Source organism: Barbatula barbatula, assembly GCF_947034865.1.
Source record: "Barbatula barbatula genome assembly, chromosome: 11".
Lineage (NCBI taxonomy): Eukaryota > Metazoa > Chordata > Actinopteri > Cypriniformes > Nemacheilidae > Barbatula > Barbatula barbatula.
In genome coordinates this window covers 23,663,960-23,690,181 of record NC_136774.1, presented here as the reverse complement: position 1 = coordinate 23,690,181, position 26,222 = coordinate 23,663,960, and the positions used below count along the sequence as shown (strand labels likewise).

At 40.1% G+C, this 26,222-nt stretch overlaps 1 protein-coding gene across 1 annotated transcript; it reads right to left on the bottom strand.

Annotated features, from left to right (window-relative positions):
* Nucleotides 1-138: 138 nt before the first annotated feature.
* On the bottom strand, nt 139-26,222 carry dtx1 (deltex 1, E3 ubiquitin ligase). Its single transcript, XM_079466692.1, has 10 exons — nt 26,033-26,222; nt 23,966-24,637; nt 14,644-15,364; nt 8,408-8,469; nt 8,148-8,309; nt 7,637-7,698; nt 7,399-7,557; nt 6,980-7,141; nt 4,668-4,757; nt 139-4,530 (listed from the first exon to the last, which is right to left on the bottom strand). Exons 2-10 carry the CDS (start codon nt 24,210-24,212, stop codon nt 4,306-4,308), a joined length of 1,890 nt encoding a protein of 629 aa, XP_079322818.1. The 5' UTR covers nt 24,213-24,637; nt 26,033-26,222; the 3' UTR covers nt 139-4,305.

Below are 26,222 nucleotides of genomic sequence, written 5' to 3'. Positions count from 1 at the left end.
ATGATCATTTATGTTTGAACTGTTGAATTTCTATTGTCCGGCATTTGTGAATCAGTAATGGGTAATGGGATTACTTTATAGACGGTGTCATTAGTGAGAGATCAGAGATTATAAGAGATAAAGACAGACCGATGGCTCTGATAATTCTCCTCTCAGTGGATTTATTTCACTGGAAACACAGACATGCAACAAGATCATAACAAGTTTCATTAAGACATGTCTCTTAAAAGCCCTTGGTTTGGTTTCATCAAACAACAGTGCGTCTGATATTTGATAATAGAGTGTCAATGTTAATTCTATTGCCTGTCAGAGTTCTGTGACATGAATGAATGAAAGAAATGAATTTTATTTGACATCAACCGATGGACAGATCAGCATCCCTACAACCAAACACTTCACATCACCTGAAACTTAATCATAATAATATCATTTATATGACTGATAAAGAGGAGAGATCTGCTCTTCAGGCTGTGACACACTTTAAATGTGTGTCAGATATCAAATTATTCAGCAGAATCTCATCAGAACGCTCACGTTCTCTCAGGAAACACTTTCACATGCTATTTCAGTTCCGTCACAAATGCATTTTATAATACACGAATGAATGTGTGTTTACTCTTCTCTTGGCTCGGATCAGTAAAGCCTGAAGGTTTGTCAGCAGGTCTTTGATCACCATATGGTGTGATGTCACCAGATCTGTTTATCTTCAGCCGAGCCACGATAAACACACACCAATCTTCCACCTGTTCATATCTCACAAATTATTTAAGAGCTCAAAGACAACATGAAGCTGAAAGACATCTCATCGTCCCGAGTAATGACGCAAACGTGTCAAAATGGGGTGTGCCAGTTATTTTTGGTGGATCCATACGGACGGATGATAAATGATGTCATTTGGCCTATTGAAGGAGATTTAATTCATCACCTTTGAAAGAAAAGACAACGGCCATCAGCATCTGCTGGTCTACTCAAAGCAATCCCAGAATCACACAATATCTTACAACTATTTCATTTAAGTTCTACTTGAGTTCCATCCTTTCTGGACATTCGACAGCAGTTCATGAACTAAACAACAATCCCGGTTTATAATACAGAGATTTTCATATTCCTCCGAAAGGTTTTTGCTCCTACGCTCTTAAAAACAAAGGTGCATCAAAAGGTCCTTTCGGTTCCATAAAGAACCTTTGACATCGGAAGAACCTTTCTGTTTCACAACAGGTTCTTTGTGGCGAAAAATGTTCTTCATATTATAAAAAAGTAAGAACGAAAGAGATGGTTCTTTGAGGAACCAAAAAAGCTTCTTCTATGGCAACACTCTGAAAAAGCTTTTAGGCATCTTCTCGTCCTGCAGTGCGACTCGAACTAAACACATTTCACACCACACGTGTCATATTAGCATGCATGTTTCTATGAGCTCATATTCGTCGAGAAAACTACATGGAATATTTGAGCATTAATGTCACACTGCAGGACTACTGAAGATGACAAACAAACACAATCATATAATAAACTTGCTATATAATAAAACATTCATATCAAATCTAAACAAAACATCATGTTCATGTCAGCTACTCGTGTGAAGGGTCAGAACGTCATGAAAACACATTCTGTACGATTCACAAGGCGGCCGTGTCTCAGAGTTACAGTGAAATGTACGAGCATTTTTTCTTGTTTTTAACATCAGATGGTTCATATTAATGTTTTATGATTGAAATATTCCCTGCAGATATAGAACGGGACGCGACCCGTTTGGGTGGGAGGGTATAAGTCACGCCCGTCCCACCCTCGACATGAACACGACATCAGTGAGCGACGGCCATCATTGCTTACTTGTGTTAGACTCTCGAAACACATTTTAACAGTCCCTGACGTTACTGACAAACTTTGTCAGATTTGACAACAAAAACGTGTGTGTATACATGTGAACGAACACGTGTGCCACACACAAGTATAAAAATAGTTTAAACATACACTTTGAATATATAGAACACTTTTAAATATGTTATTGAGTTTATATTTGTCTTTATACATTTCTTTTCAAGCATTACAAGACACTGACAACTGAAGATGCACGCGGCGGAAAAACACACGAAGAGAAAATCATCAGACAGCAGCGGCGGTTCGGACCGAGGAAGACAGAAGATCCGATGCTTTCCACAGCATCCGTGACAAAACCCTTTCACGTGACTCACAAACACACGCTGTCTAAACGTCACGTTTATTATGAGCTTTGCTGATAACAAGAAAAACCATTCAGACGTGAGTCAAGTGAAACCAGTTTTTACAGACAGAGATGCACGACAGATCCCAGAGAAATTAAGCCGCATTCACATTCTTTGGCTTTCAGTTGAGATGCTACACTCGTGTCTGATAAAAAAATGCAGACGGAGAAGAAGAATTACATTTCAGCCGTCAGTCAACGATGACCTGCCCTTCTCAAACACAGCGGGACGCGAGAGCCTGTGACGTCACAAACCCAAAGAGACGACCGACAGAAGGAGGGCAATAACACATGCATGCCTCCCGGGCCGTGATGGATAACCTGCGATCTGCTCTCGTCTCCACGGGCTGCGTAATGAGCGTGCGTTTCTCTGATAAAACTGCAGCGCGACACGTCTCTGAAAAGACTTTAACCTTGAGCGCTGTGATTTATCTGCTAGCAGCTCTGATCCATACTGCGTTCAGAACAGCACACTACGCCTTCTGCACTATATACTGTATACTACACGTCAGTTATATCTGTGTATTCAACTGCAAGACACGTGCAGTATACAACCAGACATCAAACAATCCAATGCGGTTCTTATTCTATTTTCAATGTTTACATCAACCGAGATCTTAAACACTATCTTGACTCAAAAAGAAAGACTGAATTAAAATGCAAATGAATTCAATTTCATCAATGAGATGAAATGGAAACTTGTCTCGTCTCTGTCTCAGACATGTCTACTGAGAAAAAACCGTCATTAGAGTTTGAACTCAGATTTGTCTCGTCTGGTATCAAAAGTCAATATTATTGAAGATCTCAACATTTCTCATCACATTTACTCAAATCTAGATTATTTCATCTCTACAACATTCATTTACACCTCCAGACTCTTTTTTTTGTTTTTCCTGAACAATTTTAAGAAAAACACCTGAGACTGAGAAGTTGAGACTCAAGTGAAACGGAGAACTCCATCAATACATCTGGACTGCACCTTTTAGATATGCAGTTAGTGTCTAAATAATCTACACTTTGCGAGCAATTTCACTGTGTTTTTAATTAGAATTAAGTATGTTTATGGTAAAAACAAGCAAAAAAATGACTAAACTAATTCAAGTTCATTTTACACACCCCATTGGCAGAATTCTTTTGCTCGTTTTTAACATAAACTTACTTCATTCATATATCTTTTTTCGCACGAAAAGACTAAATTCACTTTTCTTGTCAAGTAATTATTGTATATTGATGTAAGAAGATTTGAAATATTTTTATTAAAAACAAGACAAAAATGCTGAATAAGAATGTTGAAAGAGAAACCTGTGAGCAATAACGTTCTCCTCTGCGATTGATCATTGCTGTTCAGTATACAGTATATAGCGTGTTGTATTCAGTATGCATGCAAGATCTCAATCCTGAACACGGCCGCGGAAGCGCAAAAAGATCAACACGGACGAAACAAGAGAAATAAAGACACTGAATACGAATGGTTGCATATTTCATACTTCATCTTGGTCATAAATACTTCAGATGTGTTGGAGGAAACAGAAGAGCGCTCGCGTCTCATCCGTCCGCAGTGCCTTAATTTGTGTGAAGTTCAAAAGATGTGAATGTTTTGAAGTGCAAAGATTTTATGCAGCGGTTGCAAAAACAGCCCCGCAAGAATCTGCTTACGGATCTCATCCAGAATTCCCTATAAGCTGGTTTTAGAAAGAGAGATCAAGAACCGATCTGGCCTTCTCTGTTTTTCAATTACCAATGAAACTGAAGATCTCTGTCACCCTATACAAATAATATGCATTATAAACTTATTCCAGTCAACTTCCTGTAACTATCTTTTTCAAACGAATTTTGTGCCGACCTCATTAAATTGCATTATGTATAAGCACATAATATTAGCCACGCCCACCACATGCCGCGCACTCAGACCAGCAGCATTCTGGGTAACTTTCACAGAGCGAGAGACAAAAAGCTGACAGCAAGTCAGAAAGAGATAAGAGTCATTCATCCACAGTGAGGATGATCCTCCTCTCAGGTCAGAGGTCATGAAAGTCCTCCTCTGAATATGCAGTCATGTGACCTTCGTTGACCCAGAGCAGCTCTCAGTCCTTCAGGTTGTCTTCGCCCACGCCCTGCGCCGCCAGTTCTCTCATCACGTTGTCCAGGTAGTTGGGGTCGGGGTATCCGTGACCCGTGAGGTTCGAGCCGAACTCGGTTTTGTGATGAATCTCGTTCCACACCACCGTATCCGTCTCTCCTGTGGTGCTGGACGTCCCGATGGTGAAGATCAAGCGACGATCCCACGCCGTGATGAGCAACTTCAACACCTGAGACAAGAAACAGAAAATCTGAGGTCAGTGTTCTGTAATGATAAAAAAATCTATTTTACCGAAAGCTTTTCACTGTCAACTTCATCATTTGAAATATTTGTTGGCCGTCACGTGATGTAAGAACTGAATCTCACCCGTCTCCCGTGCTCGTTGTCCGGCAGGTAGCAATGTCGTGGAAATCCTCGCGCGCTGTATTTCTTCCCAGGATTTGGATGTTCATTGGTCTGTGTAAACGCACACACACACACACACACAGTCAGATTTTACACAACACTCCTCCACAGACGCGACGGCTGAGGGTCCGCTGGGATTTATTACTGTCCTGTGATTCAGCCCCGCAGGCAAACGCCATTAAACATCAACATCTCTCCCGCTGATGATATCACAGCATTATACACCAACATCAAAAGAGCGTAAAAACATCCCAGTGAATAAAGATTCATCAAGCATCTCTCTCTTTCATCTTCATGAAGTCACATCCCGATCAGCAGGTTTATAATCTAAAAACGTTTAAATAACAGCATAATGTGACACAGGCTGTGACGCTAAGAATTTTCTTTTATTCTTCCTGTATATAAAAATGTTTGTTGTATACAGGTATATATTTATATATTTTAAATAATTGAATACCTTTCATTTGTATTTAATGTGTATGTAGACAATGCAGATTACCTTGGGCAACACATCACATTCGTCGCATATTATTAACTGCTTTGAAACAATGAAACATTGTGAAACACACTGTATAAATAAAAAACAGAATGTTTTTAGTTATTAGTTATCATTTATCTAATAGGTTTATTACTTTCCTAGTGTAAAATGAAGGTAATTCTTGAATTGAATATTTATTTGTTTGGCTCAATCGATGACAGGAGTTCAGGGTGGGACCTTTTTAGCCACACAATGGAAGACAACAGAGAGTTTGGATATCATTATTACTTGACTCGCCACTTCCACTTTAACTGTGATCATGAAGAACACAACAATGAGTGTTTCTGAAACCCTGACTGACAAGATATTTATCTGACTGCTTTAAATCTTACCGTCCTGTCCTGATAGTGATAACACAAAAAAACAATGTGAAGATGTTTAGAAAACGAGTGGGCACGGTGCATACTGAGGCTGTGTATGACCCAGAATAAGCAGGAAATCTCCACGCAACCACTTCCTGTTTCAAACACCGGCCAATGAGAGCACACATGTGCGGGTCATTCTGCAGAAACAGCTCGACCTATTTAAGATAAAATACATCTGTGCGTTTCTCTCGACTCAGGACACACCAGGAGAGTCTAAACCAGTATAGACAATAAGTGTGATATCAATTACCATATGAAGTCCTAAATTATTTATTGTCAGTATCTGGTTGATATGCTAACATAATAGCAAAATTATATATAATTACATTTTGCAGTAAACGGCAACACTGTCCATTACAGTCTAATTTTTAAATGTGTTCATTATTGTTTAATAAATAGTTTACAAATGCATTATAAAGCAGTTATAACAACGTGAATAAAAATAATGATTCTAAAAAAATCCCTGCAAAATAGTGAGCCACATGCTTAATAAATGTATTTATTCCTCATTTATTTGACTCGCAAGCAGATTGATTATTATCTTAATGTTGTTTGCAATAAAGTCTGTCAGACTTGACACTGTAGGGTGTTATGTTGGTTTTTCCTATTATACTATTTTTCATATTACTATATGAAAAACCATGTTGCTTACCTGATCCTATTCTGAATGTCTAACAGTGTCCTCCAGAATGCCTTCTGATCATGATGCTTATCCAAAATTCATCAAACTTTTTAACGCTAAATGCACAAAGGGAGACTAACTTGGGTGGTTACACTGTGAAGAATTCATTCACAACTTTAAAACACCTAACTTATAAATGTTAAGAGTTATAAATGTAAGAGAACCATTAAAGTGTGCCTTAATATTGGGGATTCATGTGGACCGTTTATTAATAAGTTACGAATATTAGTAACCTGAGATTACCTTTTTACCCTTTTTTATTAAATTATGTACATTAGTAACCTGTGAAATTTAAATATACAATAATAAGAAAAACAACACAACACCCTAAAGAGTCCAGTCTGACGCCTATTTTGTGAACAACATCAAGAAAATAATGAATCTGCTTTCGAGTCAAATAAATGATGAATAAATACATTTATAAAGTATTTATAACATGCGAGTTGTTCATCATGGCTCACTATTTGGCAGGTATTTCGTTAGAATCCCTCTTTTTATTCATGTAGTTATAACTGCTTTGTAATGCATTTGTAAATGCTTTATAAAGGGTACCTCAATGTAAATTGTTACCAGATTCACAATGATAACATGTGTACAAGTGTAATTCACTGACTAAAAAGAGCCACATAAACAAGATGAATTTGACTTGCAGTAAAGTCATGTGATATCATGAACATAACACATGTACCTGTATCCCTGCTGGGATGTCATACACGATGCTGATGGTCTTTGTATCAGTGTGACCGGGTAGAGAGTGAGGAATCACATGATATTCCATCTTCCCAGGTGGCTGTGTGCCCGTCTTCTCTCCGTAAATGGCCTTACAGGTGGGACACTGTAGACTCCCGTCCTGACACGACAACAATTGTGAAAACTCAAATATTACGATTAGTTCAAACATATTTTGAAATATGTGGATAACCAAACAACACTGAACTCCATTGACTTCCATTGCATGAACACACATTTCTCAAAATATCTACTTTCGCGTTCCACCGAAGAAAGAGTCGCATACAGTTTTTCAAACACACGAGGGAGGATAAACCATTCGTACTGTGGGGGGAATGCCCCATTAATATCTCAAACTGTTGTATGTTTTGTTCAAACCTTATTTCCGTTGTTGTACATGGCCACCAGACACAGGAGATGATACATGTGAGCGCATTTGCCCAGTTTACCCACGAGCTCAGGTTTGATGCCTTTAAAGGTCAGAACGCCTTCGTATCCGGACGCTGTGTTGAGTCTCTCCATACAGATGGTGCAGTCCTGACACACATCAACACAACACACATGTAATGAAGATGACTGAACATGAATAATGTGTGTTTAGATATGATATATTCACCTCATCTGGGAGCGTTTTGATTTTTTCAGTGTAGCGCCGGACGACATCTTCAGGGTTTTTACCTGAAACACACAGTGACACAAATCCTGTGACCTCTACTGCATTCATGATGAACAAACATCTGATTGGGTCAGCAAAAAAAGGACACACGCACGCACGCACGCAAAAACACGCGCGCACACACATGTACGCACACATACGCACACAGACATGCACAAACAAACGCACACACATGTACGCACACATACGCACACAGACATGCACAAACAAACGCACACACATGTACGCACACATACGCACACAGACATGCACAAACAAACGCACACACATGTACGCACACAGACATGCACAAACAAACGCAGACACACACACACAGACATGCACTCAAACACACAGACAGACATACACACGCGCACACACACACATGCATACACACATACAGACATGCACACACACACGCACGCACACACACACACAAAACACACACGCATGCACACACACAGACACACACCTCTGCGTATGTGTTTTTTCTTGGTCTTGCGTCTGATGCTGTTGATTCCGGGCACAGGTTTCAGGTCACTCTTGTTGACGGGCGGCGGATGCAGGATGGGTTTAGGGGCTCGAGTCAAACACACAGGGAGTCCAGCGGCACACATCAGGATACCAGTCATCCCTGAAACACAAAGAGAAGGAACACGAGATGAATTCACAAACACACACACACACACACATGATAATGAGTTAAACGGAGATATGAGTGTTGAGTGTGACCTGCTAATGCAGGATGAACCGTTCCTGATCCTGTCAGATTCTTCACTGGAAGAGCCGGAACCCTGAAATCAAACACAAGTCCATCAGCCAAAACCAGACCAATATATTTCCAAACCATCCACGCTCATCAAAACGTCTGCTCTGTAAACTAAAGGCTCTGATGCTGTTATATTATATCAGACACATCTGATTACAGTCATAAAGATCTTTAACCCTCAGAGAAAATCTTAAAACGGACTCACCAAGAGTTATATTTCATAACAACAAGGTGTGACATGTTTAAAGTTTTACTGACAGTTTCACACATTTAAAAAATGAAATAGCAAAAACGGCCTAAAAATTCTCATAACGGTAACAATTTCAAACTGTCCAATCTCAAAGCATGTTTTGATAAAAAACAAGCAAAGTCATGAAGCCTAAGCAAGTTTTTATCAATCATACATAATATGACACTAATGAATAGTATTTTAATAGAACATCATACATGTCAAATTTCTTTAAATGTGAAAAACTACCTGAGAAGGGAAAAGTCGTGTACACAGCGTGACAAGAGAATATGAAGTGTTTCACTAGAAAAATATAAAGTGATTTGTTAACTTAAAAGGTTTTAGTCGATGTGTTTCTTCACATAAAATCAAACTTCATGTAAATATCTTTGTGTGTGTTTAAACAGGGTTTCAAAACATTACGGAGGATGAGAATATCAGTCCTGGACGCGTCTTTCTGCCACAAGTCCCTCATTTTTGTTATACATGAATATTCTGTAGAACATCTAATAGTCTTCAACAGGTTATGGTTGTGAGAATTCCAGCTAAAAAATTTTTTTAAATAATGTATAATAATATCATAAAATAATAATATGCCAAAGTGATGTTTTGTCCAAGGTAGAGAACACAATTATCTTTTTGTGTTACCGAATTTTATAATTCAAATCTTTACTGACATGTTTCAGTGGTTTCCTGAGAATCGCCTGGACTTTTAAAAAAACATCCGAATGATATACTACGTGGGTAAACTACGTGAAGCATTAAACATCCAGTATTTGTTTATAACTGTTGAAGCCTGACTTACTTCTAAACCGGAAGACAATTTTCAGTTCCTGTGTACTAAGCAACACTTACTACACATTTATCAACAAAACACAAGAAAGGTCTGATCAAACAGTACTGTGGCCGTACCATGATAAAACCACGTATGAGATTATTAAATTACAGGACTTTCATAAAGGACGGAAACTGACACCCACCAATACTAATGCATTCACGTTTGAAAGAATGAAAGATATGAAAGAGGAGAGAAACATGACTGAACAAACACCTCAAATACAAACAGAGTTCACTCATAAACATCACACTGCTCATCCAGATGATCTTTATCTCTGACGCACACACACACATTCCTACCATTCATCATCCGAGTCTCCATCAGTCTCCATTATATCTCCCGTTCTCATGAAAAACTAAACACACAAAAAACTTCAGACACTTCCTCTTCTGATCAAACACACACGCTCGCTTTCTCTCTCTCTCAGGAAGTCAAACAGGAAGATACAGAGATGATGTGAAGCCTTTAAGTTTCTGGAATAAACACGCATGACCACATATATACATACACACAAACATAAATATATATTTATATCTGTATGTGAATATATATGTATGTATATATACAGTATATATGGTATGTATGTGTAAATATGTGTATATATATATATATATTTATATATATGTATTTCACGAGTTCACCTATGCAGATAATAACAATAGAGCAAGGGTAGAAAATGGTATGCGTATGTGGCATGGTATGCTCCGATGATTGCCCTGTGAGCACCTGGGAGAATAGCTCTCTGGCCCCCAGAGTTAAACTCCCTGGTCCGTCAGTATGAGGTTGTGCTCACAGAACGCAGCAGCATCCAACACAACAAAGTGCCACCTGGGTCTCTGGATTGGTGGGATACTATCAGTGTTTCATCCCCCACTTCTCTTCAATAGCCAGCCCCCTGACAGACCTGACCAAAAAGGGGCAGCCCAAGAAGGTCAACTGGACAGAGACAACGGAGATAGCATTCCAGAAGCTACAGGACACCTTGACCTCCTCGCCGGAATTACATGCCCCGGACTTCAGCTGCCCCTTTCTGCTCAGCGCCTCTGACACTGGGCTGAGCCAAGGACACCAACTCCCGAGTAACCTGCTGGTTCCTGGCGCTCCATGACTTCCACTTCAAGGTGCAACAGCGGGTGGGGGTTGCAAACGGTAACGCAGATTGTTCGTCCTGGATGTGTGACATGTCCCTGCTACCCCTTCTTATATCTCCAGGTGCACAGGAGAGAAGGAAGATCTCCAGGTCGAAGCTGGGGGGGGATGTGGCAGGGGTACGGAGCCAGAATCAGCTTCACCTGGGAGATAGCCCGGTGGTAAATGATAATCACAGTCACCACGGTCATGGTCATAAAAAGCCGGCGGGTACACACAGACTGGTGCTGGATTTCCCTCGCACACCAGAACTAACCTTGATCTCTCTCATCTGTTTTACAGTTACTGAGTCGGACTCGCGCCCCAAACGCGGGAACCAAGGTCAGCACCGAGACTTTTCGCCTGCACTACCCCAATGCACCCGGAGCCCCTGGAACATGAATGATCCTGATTTCTCTCTGTTACTGCTAAATTGTTAATAAAACTTCCCCTCCGGGGAATTGAACAAAAATGTATGTTTAATGATAACAATGTAAATAAAGTAAAGAGATAAACAAAAGCTCTAAATGCTTAATTTCTACACTCTTATAAAATAACCAAACCCCTAAAGGTTCTTTATGAAGCCTTACAGGTTCGTTTAACATCCACTGAACCTTTCTGAAACACAAAACGTTCCTTTTTTAGTTAAAAGGTTAGCATGAAATGATCCTTTAAAGGACCTTTGAATGAGGGAACCAAAATGCTTCTACCTTTTGGAGTTCCTTTAGATTTAAAAATATACCATTTTGAACAATGGTTACACAAACACTATAAATATATAAGTGTTGCCTGAGCTCATATCGACCATGTTAGAGGTTTCAGAATCTTATTTTGTGTTGATTCATGTTTTGTTTCTGTGATATTTGATAAAGAGCATCTCTTCAGACTCTGTCAGATTCTGCCCTCTTGTGGTGATGGTAGAAGTTTTAAAAACATCATTCACTTGCAGACTTTTAAATGTTTCAGATAGAAACACACAAACTGATCAAATCTGCTGAAAATCTAAGCAAAAGTCTTTTAGCTTTAAGACTGACAGATCTCTCAATCCATTTCGTTATGTTTGCAGATATTTAAGAAAGGCTAATGACCCGAACTGCAGCATACATCACAACTTAACAAAAAACAGCTCAAAACATACCTGTTCCGCATTTATTATATACTGTTACTTACCAATAACTGTCTATCTGTCAAAACAAATATCTTGTTCATTCTTTCCTTTGCTTACTCCAGCTTTAATGCTCCTAGCAGCATATGGCCTCGTAAACTAACGCTACTGTTTAGCGTGTTGAAAAAAATGTTTATATGCTCTCCTACTTGTAAGTCGCTTTGGATAAAAGTGTCTGTCAAATGAATAAATGTAAATGTAATAACTAAAAGAAGAAGGCAAGTTGAGTCGATGGAAGACAAGCGTTTCACAGCTCAGAGAAGACATGTTTATCATTCTGCATCTACACGTGTGTGTTTATGTTGTGTTAACCACACTCATCCTGTGTGTGAAACCGCTCGCCTGGGAACAAAGTGAACTCTCTCTCTTTAAACACGTACACATCGAGCTGCTGAGAATGAGAGTGACTCAACTGTGTGTGTGTGTGAGTGTGTGTGTGCATGCGTACCTGTGGTATCAGAGAACATTTTTCACATTTACAACAATTTACACCCCTTCCTCAAGTGCTTTACTCTGTCTGTGTGTGTGTGCGTGCGTGCGTGCGTGTGTGTGTGTGTCTGTGTGTGTCTGTGTGTGTCTGTGTGTGTGTTTGTGTGTGTCTGTGTGTGTGGAGGCATCTGTTTGCTTTGATCTATTATTCATGTTCCCCCGTGTATTGAAGTCAAATGATTTACACACACAGACACACACGGCCACAGAATGATTCTCACATACAGCGGAAAACACCTGATTTATAGATTTACAACAGCAGCACTGGTTGTGTCTCTGTGCGTGCATGCGTGCGGGTGTAAGGACATTATTGATTATTTTACAGCTCAATACGATTCATCCTAAAACTGAAAGATAAACATTATATTTAATACATGAACACAACGAGTGACACAGCAAAGTTATACAATCACCAAAAATAAACAAATCAAGTATAAAGTACAGACAGTGTTACTGTGTTCAACTGCTATGACACCTAAGGACACAACAACAACATTGGTTTTTCTTAAGCTGCTTTCCAACAACCCAAAATTGTAAAAGGTTCTATATAAATAGCACTATACAGATGATATTACCCACAATTCCATGCTTAGAGGGAGGTGTTTAGTGACACTACACTGAATTAATATATTCAATCATACAATAAACATCCCACAAATGTATTAAGATATCTTAGACTCTATTCTGCGTCTGTAGTAAATATTGAAGTATACTACAGTGTTTATGATTGGATTCCTAGCCAAGGCAGAATCCAAATCCTCAGTCCTGATTCTGCTAGACCTGCAGCGTTTAACACTATCAATCATCAGATCACCTTAGCAATCTCAGGCTCCCCTCTCCGCTGGTTCCAATCCTACCTCTCCGGTATGGTGAGCAGCTGTCCACTGCTCACCATATGATCACTGGGGTCCCCCAGGGATCGGTGTTTGGGCCGCTGCTTTTTTTCATCTACATGACATCCTTGGAACCCATCATACGGGCACACGGCTTCTCGTATCACTGTTATACTTATGACACCCAGATCTACATCTCGTTTCACCCAGACGATACCACTGTAGCAGCTCGCATAACAGCCTGCCTAGATGACATCTCTGCTTGGATGAAAGAGCACCTCCTGCAGCTGAACCCGGCCAAGACAGAACTACTCGTGTTTCCGGCACACCCCACGGTCCAACACAATCTCATCATCCAGCTCGGCAAGTCCACTATCACTCCCTCCGAATCAGCCAGGAACCTTGGAGTCATATTTGATGAACAGCTGTCCTTCAATGTTCACATTGCAAAGACAACGCGGTCATGCTGATATGCCTTATTTGACATTCGCAAGGTTAGACCCTTTCTCACTGAGCATGCGGCACAACTCCTTGTCCAGGCCCTGGTAATCTCAAGGTTGGACTACTGCAATGCTCTCCTTGCTGGTCTTCCTACAAAGGCTATCAAACCATTTCAGCTGGTTTAAAACACAGCAGCACGCCTCATCTTCCAACAGCCCAAGAGGGCTCATGTGACACCCCTGTTCATCTCTCTCCACTGGCTACCGGTTGAAGCCCGGGTCAGATTCAAGTCACTGATGTTTTCCTACAGGACTATCACTGGATCTGCACCGGCATACTTTCACACCCTCCTACACTCCTACAACCCATCAAGAACCCTGCGTTCAGCAAACGACCAGCGTCTTGTATTACCTTCTCATAAGGGCACTAAATCCCTTCCCCGCTCATTCTCCTTCACAACTCCTTCCTGGTGGAACATTCTTCCCAATGCGGTCCGGTCAACCACATCTCTCACAACCTTCAAAAAACTACTTAAAACACCTCTTCTCACAATACTTGACAGACATATGAAAAAAAAACTTACACTAACCCTCTTCTCTCAACAGGTAGTGGTCTAGCTTTTGTTGAAACTAGTATCTTCTTATTAGCTAAATTACTAAATGTTAATGTTTACTAAAGCTTATCCACGGATCACTAATGTGTATATAACACTACAGAATACTCTAGAACACATTAAAAGTGCAATATTACTTTACTAATACTATAGTTTTCTATGGTAAATATCAATGTATACTGTATATTTACTTCAGTTTTACTATACAATTATATAGACAATACTATAGAATAATACTAATACTATCATAAACAGAGCAGTATTATCTCACTTCATTAATCCTAGGATTTCATACATAGCTACTAAAGATACAACAACACTTTCCCACGTAAGATCACATAAAAAAATTAAGAAAAGCTGAAATGCGAGGAGCTGTATTTTGATTTCATGTGATTTATTTCTTTTAGGTTTAAATGCTCATACACACTATATTTACACCAGTAAGCAGGTGTGTGTGTCTTACCCATGTGGGATGGTTCCTCGGCTTGCCGTCAACGTGATTCGCTGCGTTCCCGGGCGGTTCAGATTATTCTGTCCATTAATAGTAAGCGAGTGATTGGTCGGTAGGGTCACCAGCACCGGGTTGCATGGGAAATTTACCCCGCTCATCTCCACCTTCCCACTCCCTCCTCCCCCTATCGATACGTTGTTATGATGACCCCCGGCAACTGTTGTCGAGTTAGACCAGAGGGATGTGCCGGCGAAGGTGTTGCTCTGTCTCACAACAGCTCCCGTCTGTTTGGCCCCGCTCTCTGTCCCGTACAACTTCCTCCTCTGCTGCAGGGCCAGGATGGCATTGGACGCCGCCCGCGTGCTGTGGACCAGGAGGCACTGCTGGCACGTGCACGGTGTGCCCGAGTTGGTGCCCACCGGCCAGGATTGCGATTTGGGGATGGATCCGGCGATGAGCGGGTAGGCGAGGTCCATCCGACGGCGGATACGGCGCTTTCTTTGACTCTGGCGGTTGGTCTGGGACATCCCGTCAAAGTCCACCACATAACTGAAGCCGAGAGAGCTGAGGTCCAGCCACGGGTGCTGCTTCTCATACGCGTTCTGAATGCTGACACACAACTCCATGTCATAAGCTGTCCAAGATCCACAGTCATTTTCCCATTCCCACACAATGCCCTTCCCTGGAGCCGAGGACGGGTCGTAGAAATTGCGCTGTACGGGACGCATCGTGCCTACAGGGAGAGAGAGAGAGAGAGAGAGAGGGTGTAATAAGGGTTATTCCTTATTTTATGGTTCAAATAATGATTCATTTTCAGTAGGGAACACCAATTCTAAGAATTAAAAACATGATTCACACCAGACAACAGAGAATTTAATCTTATATGCTGATTTCATTAGAACACGTTGTTCAGTTCATTTTATTTAGCAAATAACAAAAAATGGATAATCTGCTCAAGGTTTTACAGTAAAGACAGAAAGAAATGAATTGGTGGTTGCAGTGAAATAGAAAGACGGATATTTTTACACATGAGTGATGAAAAGCGTGACCTCCGGGGGCGATGGTGAGAGGAAGATGAAGGTGAAGGAGAGCGGCACTGTTCAGTTACACAGACCATTAACACACAAACACACACAGACACACACACTCACGCCCATCATTAAACTTCCTAAAAGATAGTTTGTGTGTGTGTGTGTGTGTGTGTGTGTGTGTGTGCGTGCGTGCGTGTGGTGCATCTTCTCTAACAATCTATATTTCTGTGTAATCCTCTTAATACAACGTCAGCATTAAAAGTATTGATATTTCAAGATCAATCCACAAACATGATGTACCGTTTTAGTCGCACAGAAATAAACAAACACACACAAACACACACTGAAAAAAGTCACCAGCCAACCTCAACATCAGCAGAAACAACACAACTGACCTTGAATTACCAGAGCGAACGCTAACTTTATTACTGCATTCACACCTCAGGCTGTCATCGGCTTCAACTTCATATGAAACATCTCACCGACACGTGAATCTCTGCATCTTACAGTATTATTCTTTTATTATTTATACAGTATTTATACAGTTTTTATACAGTATTATTCTTTATTATGTTATAAACTATTTCACACTGAAGAGAGAGATCAGATACAAGTCAATCTGTGGTTTTAGTGAGAATCTTAAAAGTGTACAGAGGAATCAATTAAAATAAAAAAAAATAAAAACCAAGAAACAAACGGACACACACGCAAACGCACACACACGCAAACACACACACACATATGCACAGACAAGCACACACACACAAACACACACACATGCACACACACAAACACGCACACACATAAGCACACACATGCACAAACGCACACACACACACAACGTCCTTCCTGCAGAGATTGATGCTTCACATACTTTAGGTTTCTCTCTCTCTCTCTCTCTATAAAGTGTACTTTATTTGCATGAAAAAGTGTACATTCGTTTTGCCAAAGCATTTGCAGTACAAATAGTGTAAGGATGTAAACAAACGTAAAGAAAGATAATAATAGTAATAAAATAAAATGACGAGTTTGATGTACATAAAGTACATATAGAGCAACTTAATGTGGTTTATAATATGTGTAAATTGATGAAAACAGAAATAAAGTGTCGTTTAAATGTCTATTGGGATTTAGAGCGGCCACTAGCGGTGAGTTTGAGAATTACAACCAATATCTCAGTCCAAACATGACGTTGGCCACCACGGTACAAAAAGGCCGAGACATGTTGACACAGGAAAGAGATCATTCAGGCATTAGAAACACTGATGATAAAGGATCTGAGGAATTTAAGTATTAAGAGAAGGATAAAAGTCAGGACCTGCGTTAATATTATAAAGACTTTCCAGCAGAGAAAGGCTTTTAGCAGAGATACTCACTCGTTCCTTTCCAGCAGAGCGACGTTGGAGAGAAAGATCGTCTAAAAATCCCCCCGAGGAGGTTGCTTTGATTCGGATCAGAGTAACATTGTTGTTTTTTGTTGTTGTTGTTGTTGTAATATTAGCTGTGTAACGGAACAGTTTTTATCTGGAACCAGTGTGCTGCTTGTATATACTTGTGTCGTCTTCCCTTATTTAATTCATTTGCATTATTAATATATATAATATTGCGCAGTCTAAGCTATGATAAAGCAAAGCATTGCACAGCACGATTGAGGGCAGAGCTAGCAACACTGTTAAAGGCGTTCCATCTCACAGCAAGATAGCAGCTTACGATGTTTTTCCCCCTTTGCAAAGTCAGGGACAACCAGACTACGTACCGCAGAGGGAGAGAAAGAGTAAACTCGTTTGTAGAGTTGTTTGTCCGTTTAGGGCTACTGTACAAAACATGGTGCCGAATTCAATGTATGTAGGACCGCTCTCTATGCAGAAAGAAATGGTTTATTCTTAAGTAATACCAACATAACGGTTCATTACGTAAGGTCTTTAAACATCTATGAAGACATTGTTTTGTATAATATATTGCGTTTCTGTCAATAGATCATCAAAACATTCCCATACTGCTACTTTAAACAAAGATTTACAAAAGGAAATGTACATTTAATTAGCAGAATAAAAGAATTACGTAATATGCAGTTATATAATGTTAAAGGAGTCAAATGGTCTTTGGTGTGTTATAAATTGCATGTATTAAGACACTTAAAATTGCAAAAAAGTATCTGAACAGAAGATGCGTTCTATGTAAAAGCGAATGCTCACCCAGACCTGCCTGAAACACCTCGTGTAGCCACACCCCCACAAATCTACATCAGCTCGTGGTATGATTTGACTAAGACCGCCCACATGTAAACACAAGTAAAGTGGGCGTATCTGTCAGTACTATTGAAGAGGAACCTGATGTTCCAAATATGGTCAGAGGCGTTACATTTCCGTCACACGCTTGCAGTATTCCATCAATCACTACACACTGGTGAACTGGCCAATCACAGCACACCTCGCTTCTCAGAGCCATGAGCTTTGTACAAAATCTGTGTGTTTCAGAGAGGCGGAGCAAAGAGGAGATACAAACATGCATAATATGTGAAAAATACAGCGTTTTTAAACCTTAAATCGTGTAAAAACATTAAATTATATCTAAAACAAACGATAATATTTGTTTGAGCTGTGTTATATGAATCCTGGACAAATACCACTGGGTTCACACCAAACGCGAATTAAGCATTTTCTACGAGTTAATTACAGTACATACAAAGTCAATGCAAAGACGTCTACATACGGCATGTGAAGGTTAAAAATATTTGTTATTTCACATCACTCAACGCGAAAAAAAGTGAACTTTTCCACCGCGAGCAATTGCGAGCATTGAACGTGATTATTGAACCCAGCATAACTCTCTCTCTCTCTCTGTGTGTGTGTGTAACACACTGTGATGAGTGAGTTGTTTTGAAGCTATAAAGTGCTAAACTCGAAATCTCTCTCAAAGATGCCGCTCAGATGTCACACTAAGCAGGCAAACATCAGCAAATCCTCTGACTGTGTGCGTGCATGCGTGCGGCTGTTGGTTAGCAGAATGTGCAGTTTAGCTGCGGAACAGAACAGCATTAAACTCAAAGTTACAGAGCAGGAGACCAAACACACACACTAACACGAGTCATCGTGACTGTCCTGTGCCAAAGGAACTTGGTACACAAAGTGTCCGCTGCCCCGGTGACAGCCCAGCGTGTGAGCGTCACTGTGAATTACCCGCATCTCATTACACACACACACGCATGCACACAGAACTCAGAGAGAAAAGCAGCATCATTATTGGTTTCAGATAAGACCACTGTATTTCCTGCAACAGAAAACCGTCACACGCTCGCATTCTGTGGAAAACCCCTGTGATAAAACACAGATGAACGCCTCCACTTTTCTCATAGAGCATCTGTGTAAATCAAACAATCAGACACGCCGTGTTTTGCATGTTTCGCACCGCAGAGGAGACTTTAAGAGCACCTTTGGCTATCATTTCTAATGAGAAGAGAGAAAACTGTGACCGTACGCTACACCCGACGCATGGGCAGCTGCTGCCGAACATCATCTGACTGACATTATCCCCTCCAGCGGTCCAGATGAGACGAGTGCTGAGCACACACTGAGAAACAGAGAGAGCCGTGCTGCCGTCCCTCCATCACCTTTACAGCTGAACCAACTGTTATAAAACACAGACATTAGCTGTGACGCTGTTAAAATATCCATCAAATACAAAACTTAAAGGCTTACATTTTGAGTTATACCATGGTCAGTTTGAATACTGGATTCTGATTGGCTTGAAGGTGTTCATTAAAACATTTTCATCATTAAATTTACACTGTTAACATCACAGTTTTAACTTGACCGTGGTATAAGCTTTCCTGTGGCTCTGTGGTTAGATCAGGCGCTAGGTCATGGGCTCAATCCCAGGGGATTGCATATTGTCAGAAACAAATGTATAGTATAATGCAATGTAAGTGGCTTTGGATAAAAGCATCTGCCAAATGCTTAAACGTAAAAGCAGGAGAATCCACAGCTAGCCGCGTCAGGTGGCTCTTGGCCTCGTCATGCATTAAAACCCTTAAATGCACGGCTAGCTGTGGACTATCCCTTACTTAAAATATAATATATGAAATAGCACCCATAAGTCACAGACGTGAACTCTCTATTATCTCAATTATGTCTCCTAGATATCGAAGAGATAATAAAACTGTATGGAGAGCAAATGATAACTTGCTGAAGTCTCTAACCTGCGTCTCAGATATTTCTCATGAGAAAACGACTCAGAAATCTGTGTGTGTTTATTTATATGCATATACTGTACATTAGAGTTTGAGAAGAGACGTCGACAATGTGTCAAACTGAGCTCAGATTCGTCTCGTCTGCGATCAAAAGTCAATATTAGTGACGATCTCAATATGAACTCGATCATTTCTCATCACATTTACTCATATCATGATTATTGACATTCTACAATCTACATTCATTTACACCTCCAGACTCTTCATGTGTTTCAACTATTACGCTCTCATTTGATTCTCTTTTATTTCTCCTCAGTAACTTTAGGAGAAACATCTGAGACACAGTTAATACTTTGTCTGAGAACATTGCCATCAAATATGTTGAGATATGAAAGAGAAACCTCTGAGCTATAACATATTTCAATGGCAGCAGTGCGTTCATAGCAAGTTTCTGATGACATTTAATTACTGATTAAGAGTAGAAATGACGAAAACAATTGTCTTGACAGGTGTGTGTGTGTGTGTGTGTGTGTGTGTGTGTGTGTGTGTGTGTGTGTGTGTGTGTGCGTGTGCGTGTGTGTGCGTGCGTGCGTGCGTGCGTGCGTGCGTTCGTGCGTGCGACACAAATAATCAGATCAGTTTCATGTTCAGTAAAACATCTACATGTATGAGACTCGAGGCACGTAAACTTCCCACAAAAAAAGTATAATACTCACGCAAGCATACTGTAAGCCTGTATTCAAAGAACACACGCATCTGTGACCACACACCACATGTAAAGAGCCTTTGAAACACACACACACACAGAGACCAGCTTTCCCACGGTTGAACAGAGATGTGAAACATCTTGCTGTCCCTGAGGTTATCGACACTGAACTAAAACAGCCAAAGTCAACAACACAGCCACATAAAATCCACGTAAGATCGTACAGATGACTGGACACATGACAGCAGCTGTCTCCCACATGTTTAGAGAGATGACTACATCAAACCCATGAGCCGTGTGTTATAATGCACACGCTAAAGAAACACATTCTGCTTCTGTCTGAATGAACATCTGTAGACATGAGAGAGAATCAAACCTCTGACACGATGATCTACTGCAACATGAAGGAGAGCGTCACACCATGAAAGAAATGATCTTGATACTGATCATCAGGATATTAATTTTGAAGCCGTGCTCATAGTTTAGGGATGATGATGATGATGATGAGCTGTTTTACACAATGAGTCAAGAACTTTTCCCGACAGGTAGAACTCAAGTTAAAACATTCATTTCTGTGCTCTCCACCAACACTTACTGATCTGTAACTTTATTTATCAGGGCTGTCAAACGATTAATCGCATCCAGAATAAACGTTTTTGCTGACATAATATATGTCAGTGTACTGTGCCTATTAATCTTGTATATATATACATGCATGCATACATTGAAGAAAAATATGGCTTAAATACAAACCAAACTCTTCATATGTAAACACAAACTTTTATTGTAGATGTGATTAATCACGATTAATCGTTTGACAGCCCTCATATTTATATAATAAAATAGCTGCGACTGTGTGCTATACAGAGCCAAAGAATGATATGACAGATGAGATCTCTTTAATATCTCACTTATTTCTCTCAAACATTGACGAGATGAAATGAAGAGAATTGTCAAATTTTCTCTCATTGGTCTCATCTGCATCTCCTGAGACAGAGAGTCATGCTGTAAGTGTGTCTGTCATGTGAGTTTCAGAAGAGACGTCCACATTGTGTCGAACTGAAAAGCTCAGATTTGTGATCTGCAATCAAAAGTCAATATTAGTGAAGATCTCAATATGAACTAGGGCTGCACGATCAAGAGTTAAATGATACTCACGGTTATTTTGTCATGTCAGAACTTTTGTTTTTAATGTCACTTCAGCAGGTTTATGAGGTCTTTACAGCCAATGTAAATGAGATCTTGTTACTCCATTTTTGATTTCTCTATCGTTTGTTTATAAATCAATGTACCCTTCATGTTTGTTTATGGGTTTTCAAAAACCTTTTTTTGATTTTATGACCTTTTCGGGAGTTTTGTGCTAGCTTTTAAAACATTATCACAACGAATATGCATAAATCATTATCACGATTAAAAACGATTCATGTATAAGGATCATGTGTTTACACAATTACACTCTCATTTGATTCTCTTTTGATTTCTTTTGAGCAATGTAAGGAGAAACAACTGAGAACTCCTGAGCTGTGATAGAGAAACATGTGAGCAGTACAAGTTTTCTACACTTTTCTAACAAACGACGGATTTCTCATTCTATCATTCTGGCTGGTGTGTAAAATCATGGACAGCATAAGTGTCATTTTCACACTTTCCCAACAAATAGACAGATTCAACAAAACCTGCTGTGCCAACGGCTGGGACCGGCTGTTTGTTGGCAGTGTGAACTAGCCGATAAAAACATGAACCACAAAATAAAAGTCCTCTCTTCGCAGTTGTCTCGAGTGGGTTTCATTTTTGTATGTGAGTGACTGATGTTCAATGTTTATTTGTTCATCTTTAAACTGTTTCTCATATTACTGTTTAAAAGATCCCTGCCACTGAAAACTCGAGAGATTTATAAATGCGTATTTAAAATGGATAATAAGATTTGATTTACGGCTCGAGTGCCGGATCATGTATCGCATCACTTCTCAAATCTGTCCGACCGTGTGCAAACATGTAAGAGAAGACGCTTTACCGCGGTACAATCGAACCACAGTCTCTCTCTCGGGACAAACACAGATCAATTCCGTCTGACAATCTCACATTAAACACAATCTCGTGTTTCTCTCGACACTCTTAAAACAAAGGTGCTTCAAAAGGTTCTGCGATGCCACAGAAGAACCCTTTGCTTCCATAAAGAACCTTAAACATCTGAAGAACCTTTCTGGTTCAAAAAAGGTTTTTTGTGGCGAAAAACGGTCCTAAAACGTAAAAAAAGGGACAAATCTTTAAAGAACCTTTGACTGAATGGTTCTTTGTGGAACCGAAAATGGTTCTTCAATGGCATCGATGTGAACAAGCACTTTAAGCACTTTTATTTCGAAGATATAAGATCTTTCGCTGGTGTTCACGACATCATACATCACAATATTACCTTGCGAAAAGAAGTTTATAAGAGACATTAAAAAAAGCATTATACACGGTCAAAACATTCATTCTGTATGAAACATGTATCCCACATTAAACAAGGACACGGGAACGAGGAATTCTGCTGCTGTAATTTTCTCTTTCCATTTATAGTAATGAGTGCAGTGCTGAACCTTGTCAATATGACCTTAACAACCGGCTACTAGACCAGCAGATTCATCACCGTAATGCACACGTACTACACATCAACACACCGCAAACTAAATTACACCACCACACACGAAACACGGAACATACCATTAAGTCCAGGGAAATCATGAGCAAACTCTTTAAGTTTAAATTCATAAAATTCATAAATCTCTTTTTATCCAGATATGTGGGCAAAACCCTTTGGATTGGCCCGTTTGGTTTGTGTGTATGGAACATTAATACATCAGGCACAAAGGACGACAGGATTCCAGTAGAAAATCTGTATGGATTTCAATCTTTTATCCACAAAATAGCCTCCAAATGTAATGCAAATGTCAGATATACATACAGCTTTGGTGTCAAATAAATTGCTGCCTACCTGCAAGTTCAAGTTGGCTTTGGAATTAGATTTGGAATCCTTTCAACTAATTTACACTTTGTCTAGTGATGTGTTGCTGTAACGTCCATAAATAAATAAAGGAAATTAAAGTAATGTAAAAGTGTTTAAAAAATATAAAAGGGTAAATGGAAATGACATGTAAAGCCAAATTTGATGGGTCTGAAAACCGTATGAAGGCATCAAATTTGGTTTCATTAACTGTGCAGTATATAAAGAAATGTATGGTTTCCAAATGTAAAACAGTCCCTCATAGTTATTTCCACCACAGCTAAAGTCTATTAAGAGAATGAGGACATGTGAATTATTAGCTCAACTCAAGAGAGGATACATATAAGAAATGTGTTTTTATTGAATAAAAATCAACTTGTACTTTTTAGGAACAGTGTTTAAGGTTTGTTCACGTTATCTCTCACCTGTGTCCTGTCTGAACTGATGCATGGACTGCAGGTCTATGACGTATGGCGTGAGCTGCTCGTCCACCTGTCCCAGTATGACGCTTCCGCGCACGTCGCCCTTCAGGACGTTCTCGATGTGATGACAAACTGCGGCGCTGTACGGCCTCCAGCGGCCGTGTTCATTCAACCATTCCCAGACCACCACCCTGGCCATGCTGGGAGAATATCCCACCGACACCAGAACACCAGAGCCGGGCCGAGCCATCGAACGCTCCTTCAGAATAAACTCTGTCCAACGTCAAGACTATAATATTCCAAGCGTGTCTTGATTAAAGATTTCTCAATTCATTTGAGCTCTGCCGTCCACAGGGCCAAAAACGTTCTCCTGTGTCGGGTACTAAAGCATCTAAACGTCACGGCCTGCTATAGAGGTCAACACGCGAGTCTGTTGGAGTCACACCAGCGATCTGTCACTGTAATTGAGTTTGCTTGAATGAACAAGATTAGTCTGTAATATTCCAGCTCTGGAAGTAATCATGGTGTCCAGCATCCACTTCTGAGGAATAATCCAGGAAGCTATACAGACAGACGTGTTGCTAGTCAGATAACGGTGTTCTGCCGGACTCTTGTGTGGTTCTGATCTAGACACAGATGTAGAAGAAGATTCTCATCACAGGTTCGGTTCGATTACTGTAATGAAACAGACAGGAAACAGTCAGATCCTTCAAAATATACAGAAACTGAACAAAGAGTTCAAACTGCTGTGAGTAATGAATATCATGTGTTTAAAACGTGAGAGTCATTCTACTGTCACGGTGGCCTTTCATTTGACATTTACTTTAATAAATGAATCTCATTAACATCATTGAAAGTTCCCATTGATCTCGAACGTTGGCTGATGAGTCGATGGACAGATAAGGAAAATACAACCAACAACCACAACAAATAGCATGTAGAAAGTCACAGCACATGATCTTTAAAGGGACAATTTCTTGATCATTTGCTCATTTTTCTCATTCCTGAATGACTTACACAAAATGCGATATTTTGAAAAATGTTGATAACAAAACAACCCCATTGACTTTCACTGTATGAACACAAAACCACTGTGACGTTTCTCAAAATATCTTCTTTTGCGATCCACTGAAGAAACGCTCACATACGGATGTACAGTTGATCTTTTTTGTGCACTGTGCTGTTGTCCTGAAAAAGATTTTCTAACTTTTGTCTTATTTTAAACTTATTTTTCTATATTTCACAATGATATATGTAAAGCCTGCTCTATCAGGATCCATAGACAGATTCATAAACAGGGTTAAGAATATCAAATAATTCTAAGCATTTAAAACTGTATTTAATGTGCTGGATTGCAATTGAAAAGGTTTTGTTGGTAGAATCTACTGGAACCATCAGCACAACCTGGAGAAAGATATCAGACATGTGACTGAGAGGTCCAAACAGGTCAAACACATCTATAGCTTCAGGGATCAATAACTGAAGAGATGTGCTGATACACAGCTCTGTCTTAAGGCTTCTCTATCTCTGTCATGTTATGCGCATTTTTCCTCCTATATCATATCGAGGTCATTATTCATGAGCTGAAGATCCCGTGTGTCTCCCCATAATAAAGCCAAGAACACAGCGCATGTTCCGACCCGAAGCTCGTGTGAAATGAACGCATGTGTGACTCCTGATATCTGCTCAATTGAACACAAACGGCTGTCTGAGGTCCATTTCAATACAAGAGCCCATAAATCTCCATTCATCCTCATTTACCAACAAATGATCTGCTGCTTCTCCACACGGAGCCCAGATTTCTCTCCTCCTGGTTTTATTAGATCTGTTTATCAGAATCTCATCAGAGCATCACATCAGCTGTGCTGATTTTCCTCCAGGTCTGATATAATAGCAGTGAGATGAAAAGCAGCGGAATATGCGTCTGCGCGGACCTCTGAAGCCGTGATGCATTTATTTCTTCAGTCTTATTCCCGAAGAGACTGTGCGCATTTACATTCGTGTGATTTGATGTCAGTGTGTGTTTTACCTCATGATGGACGCAGACAGAAGGAATCTGGAGACACTCACCTGTGATGCGCGGGGTTTGATCCGGAATAAAGGGAGAAGAAAAAAACCCATCTGAGAGGCAACAAACGAAAGACTGGAGGAGTGAAGTGTTTCTAGAACAGACTAAAGGAACAGAAGACACTCGGAGTCCGCCGTGTTCTGTTGTATGTGAGCTATTGTGCGCATCCTCCGCCGCGCGCGACTGTTGCGC

What these genes read in the sequence shown, in the direction of transcription:
- dtx1 (XM_079466692.1), bottom strand. Translation starts at nt 24,212, where the DNA reads ATGGCTCGGCCCGGCTCTGGTGTTCTGGTGTCGGTGGGATATTCTCCC. An exon ending in GAAAAAACACATACGCAGAG is followed by an intron (nt 7,699 to 8,147) that starts GTGTGTGTCTGT and finishes TGTGTGTTTCAG; the next exon opens with GTAAAAACCCTGAAGATGTC. An exon ending in TCAAAACGCTCCCAGATGAG is followed by an intron (nt 7,558 to 7,636) that starts GTGAATATATCA and finishes GATGTGTGTCAG; the next exon opens with GACTGCACCATCTGTATGGA.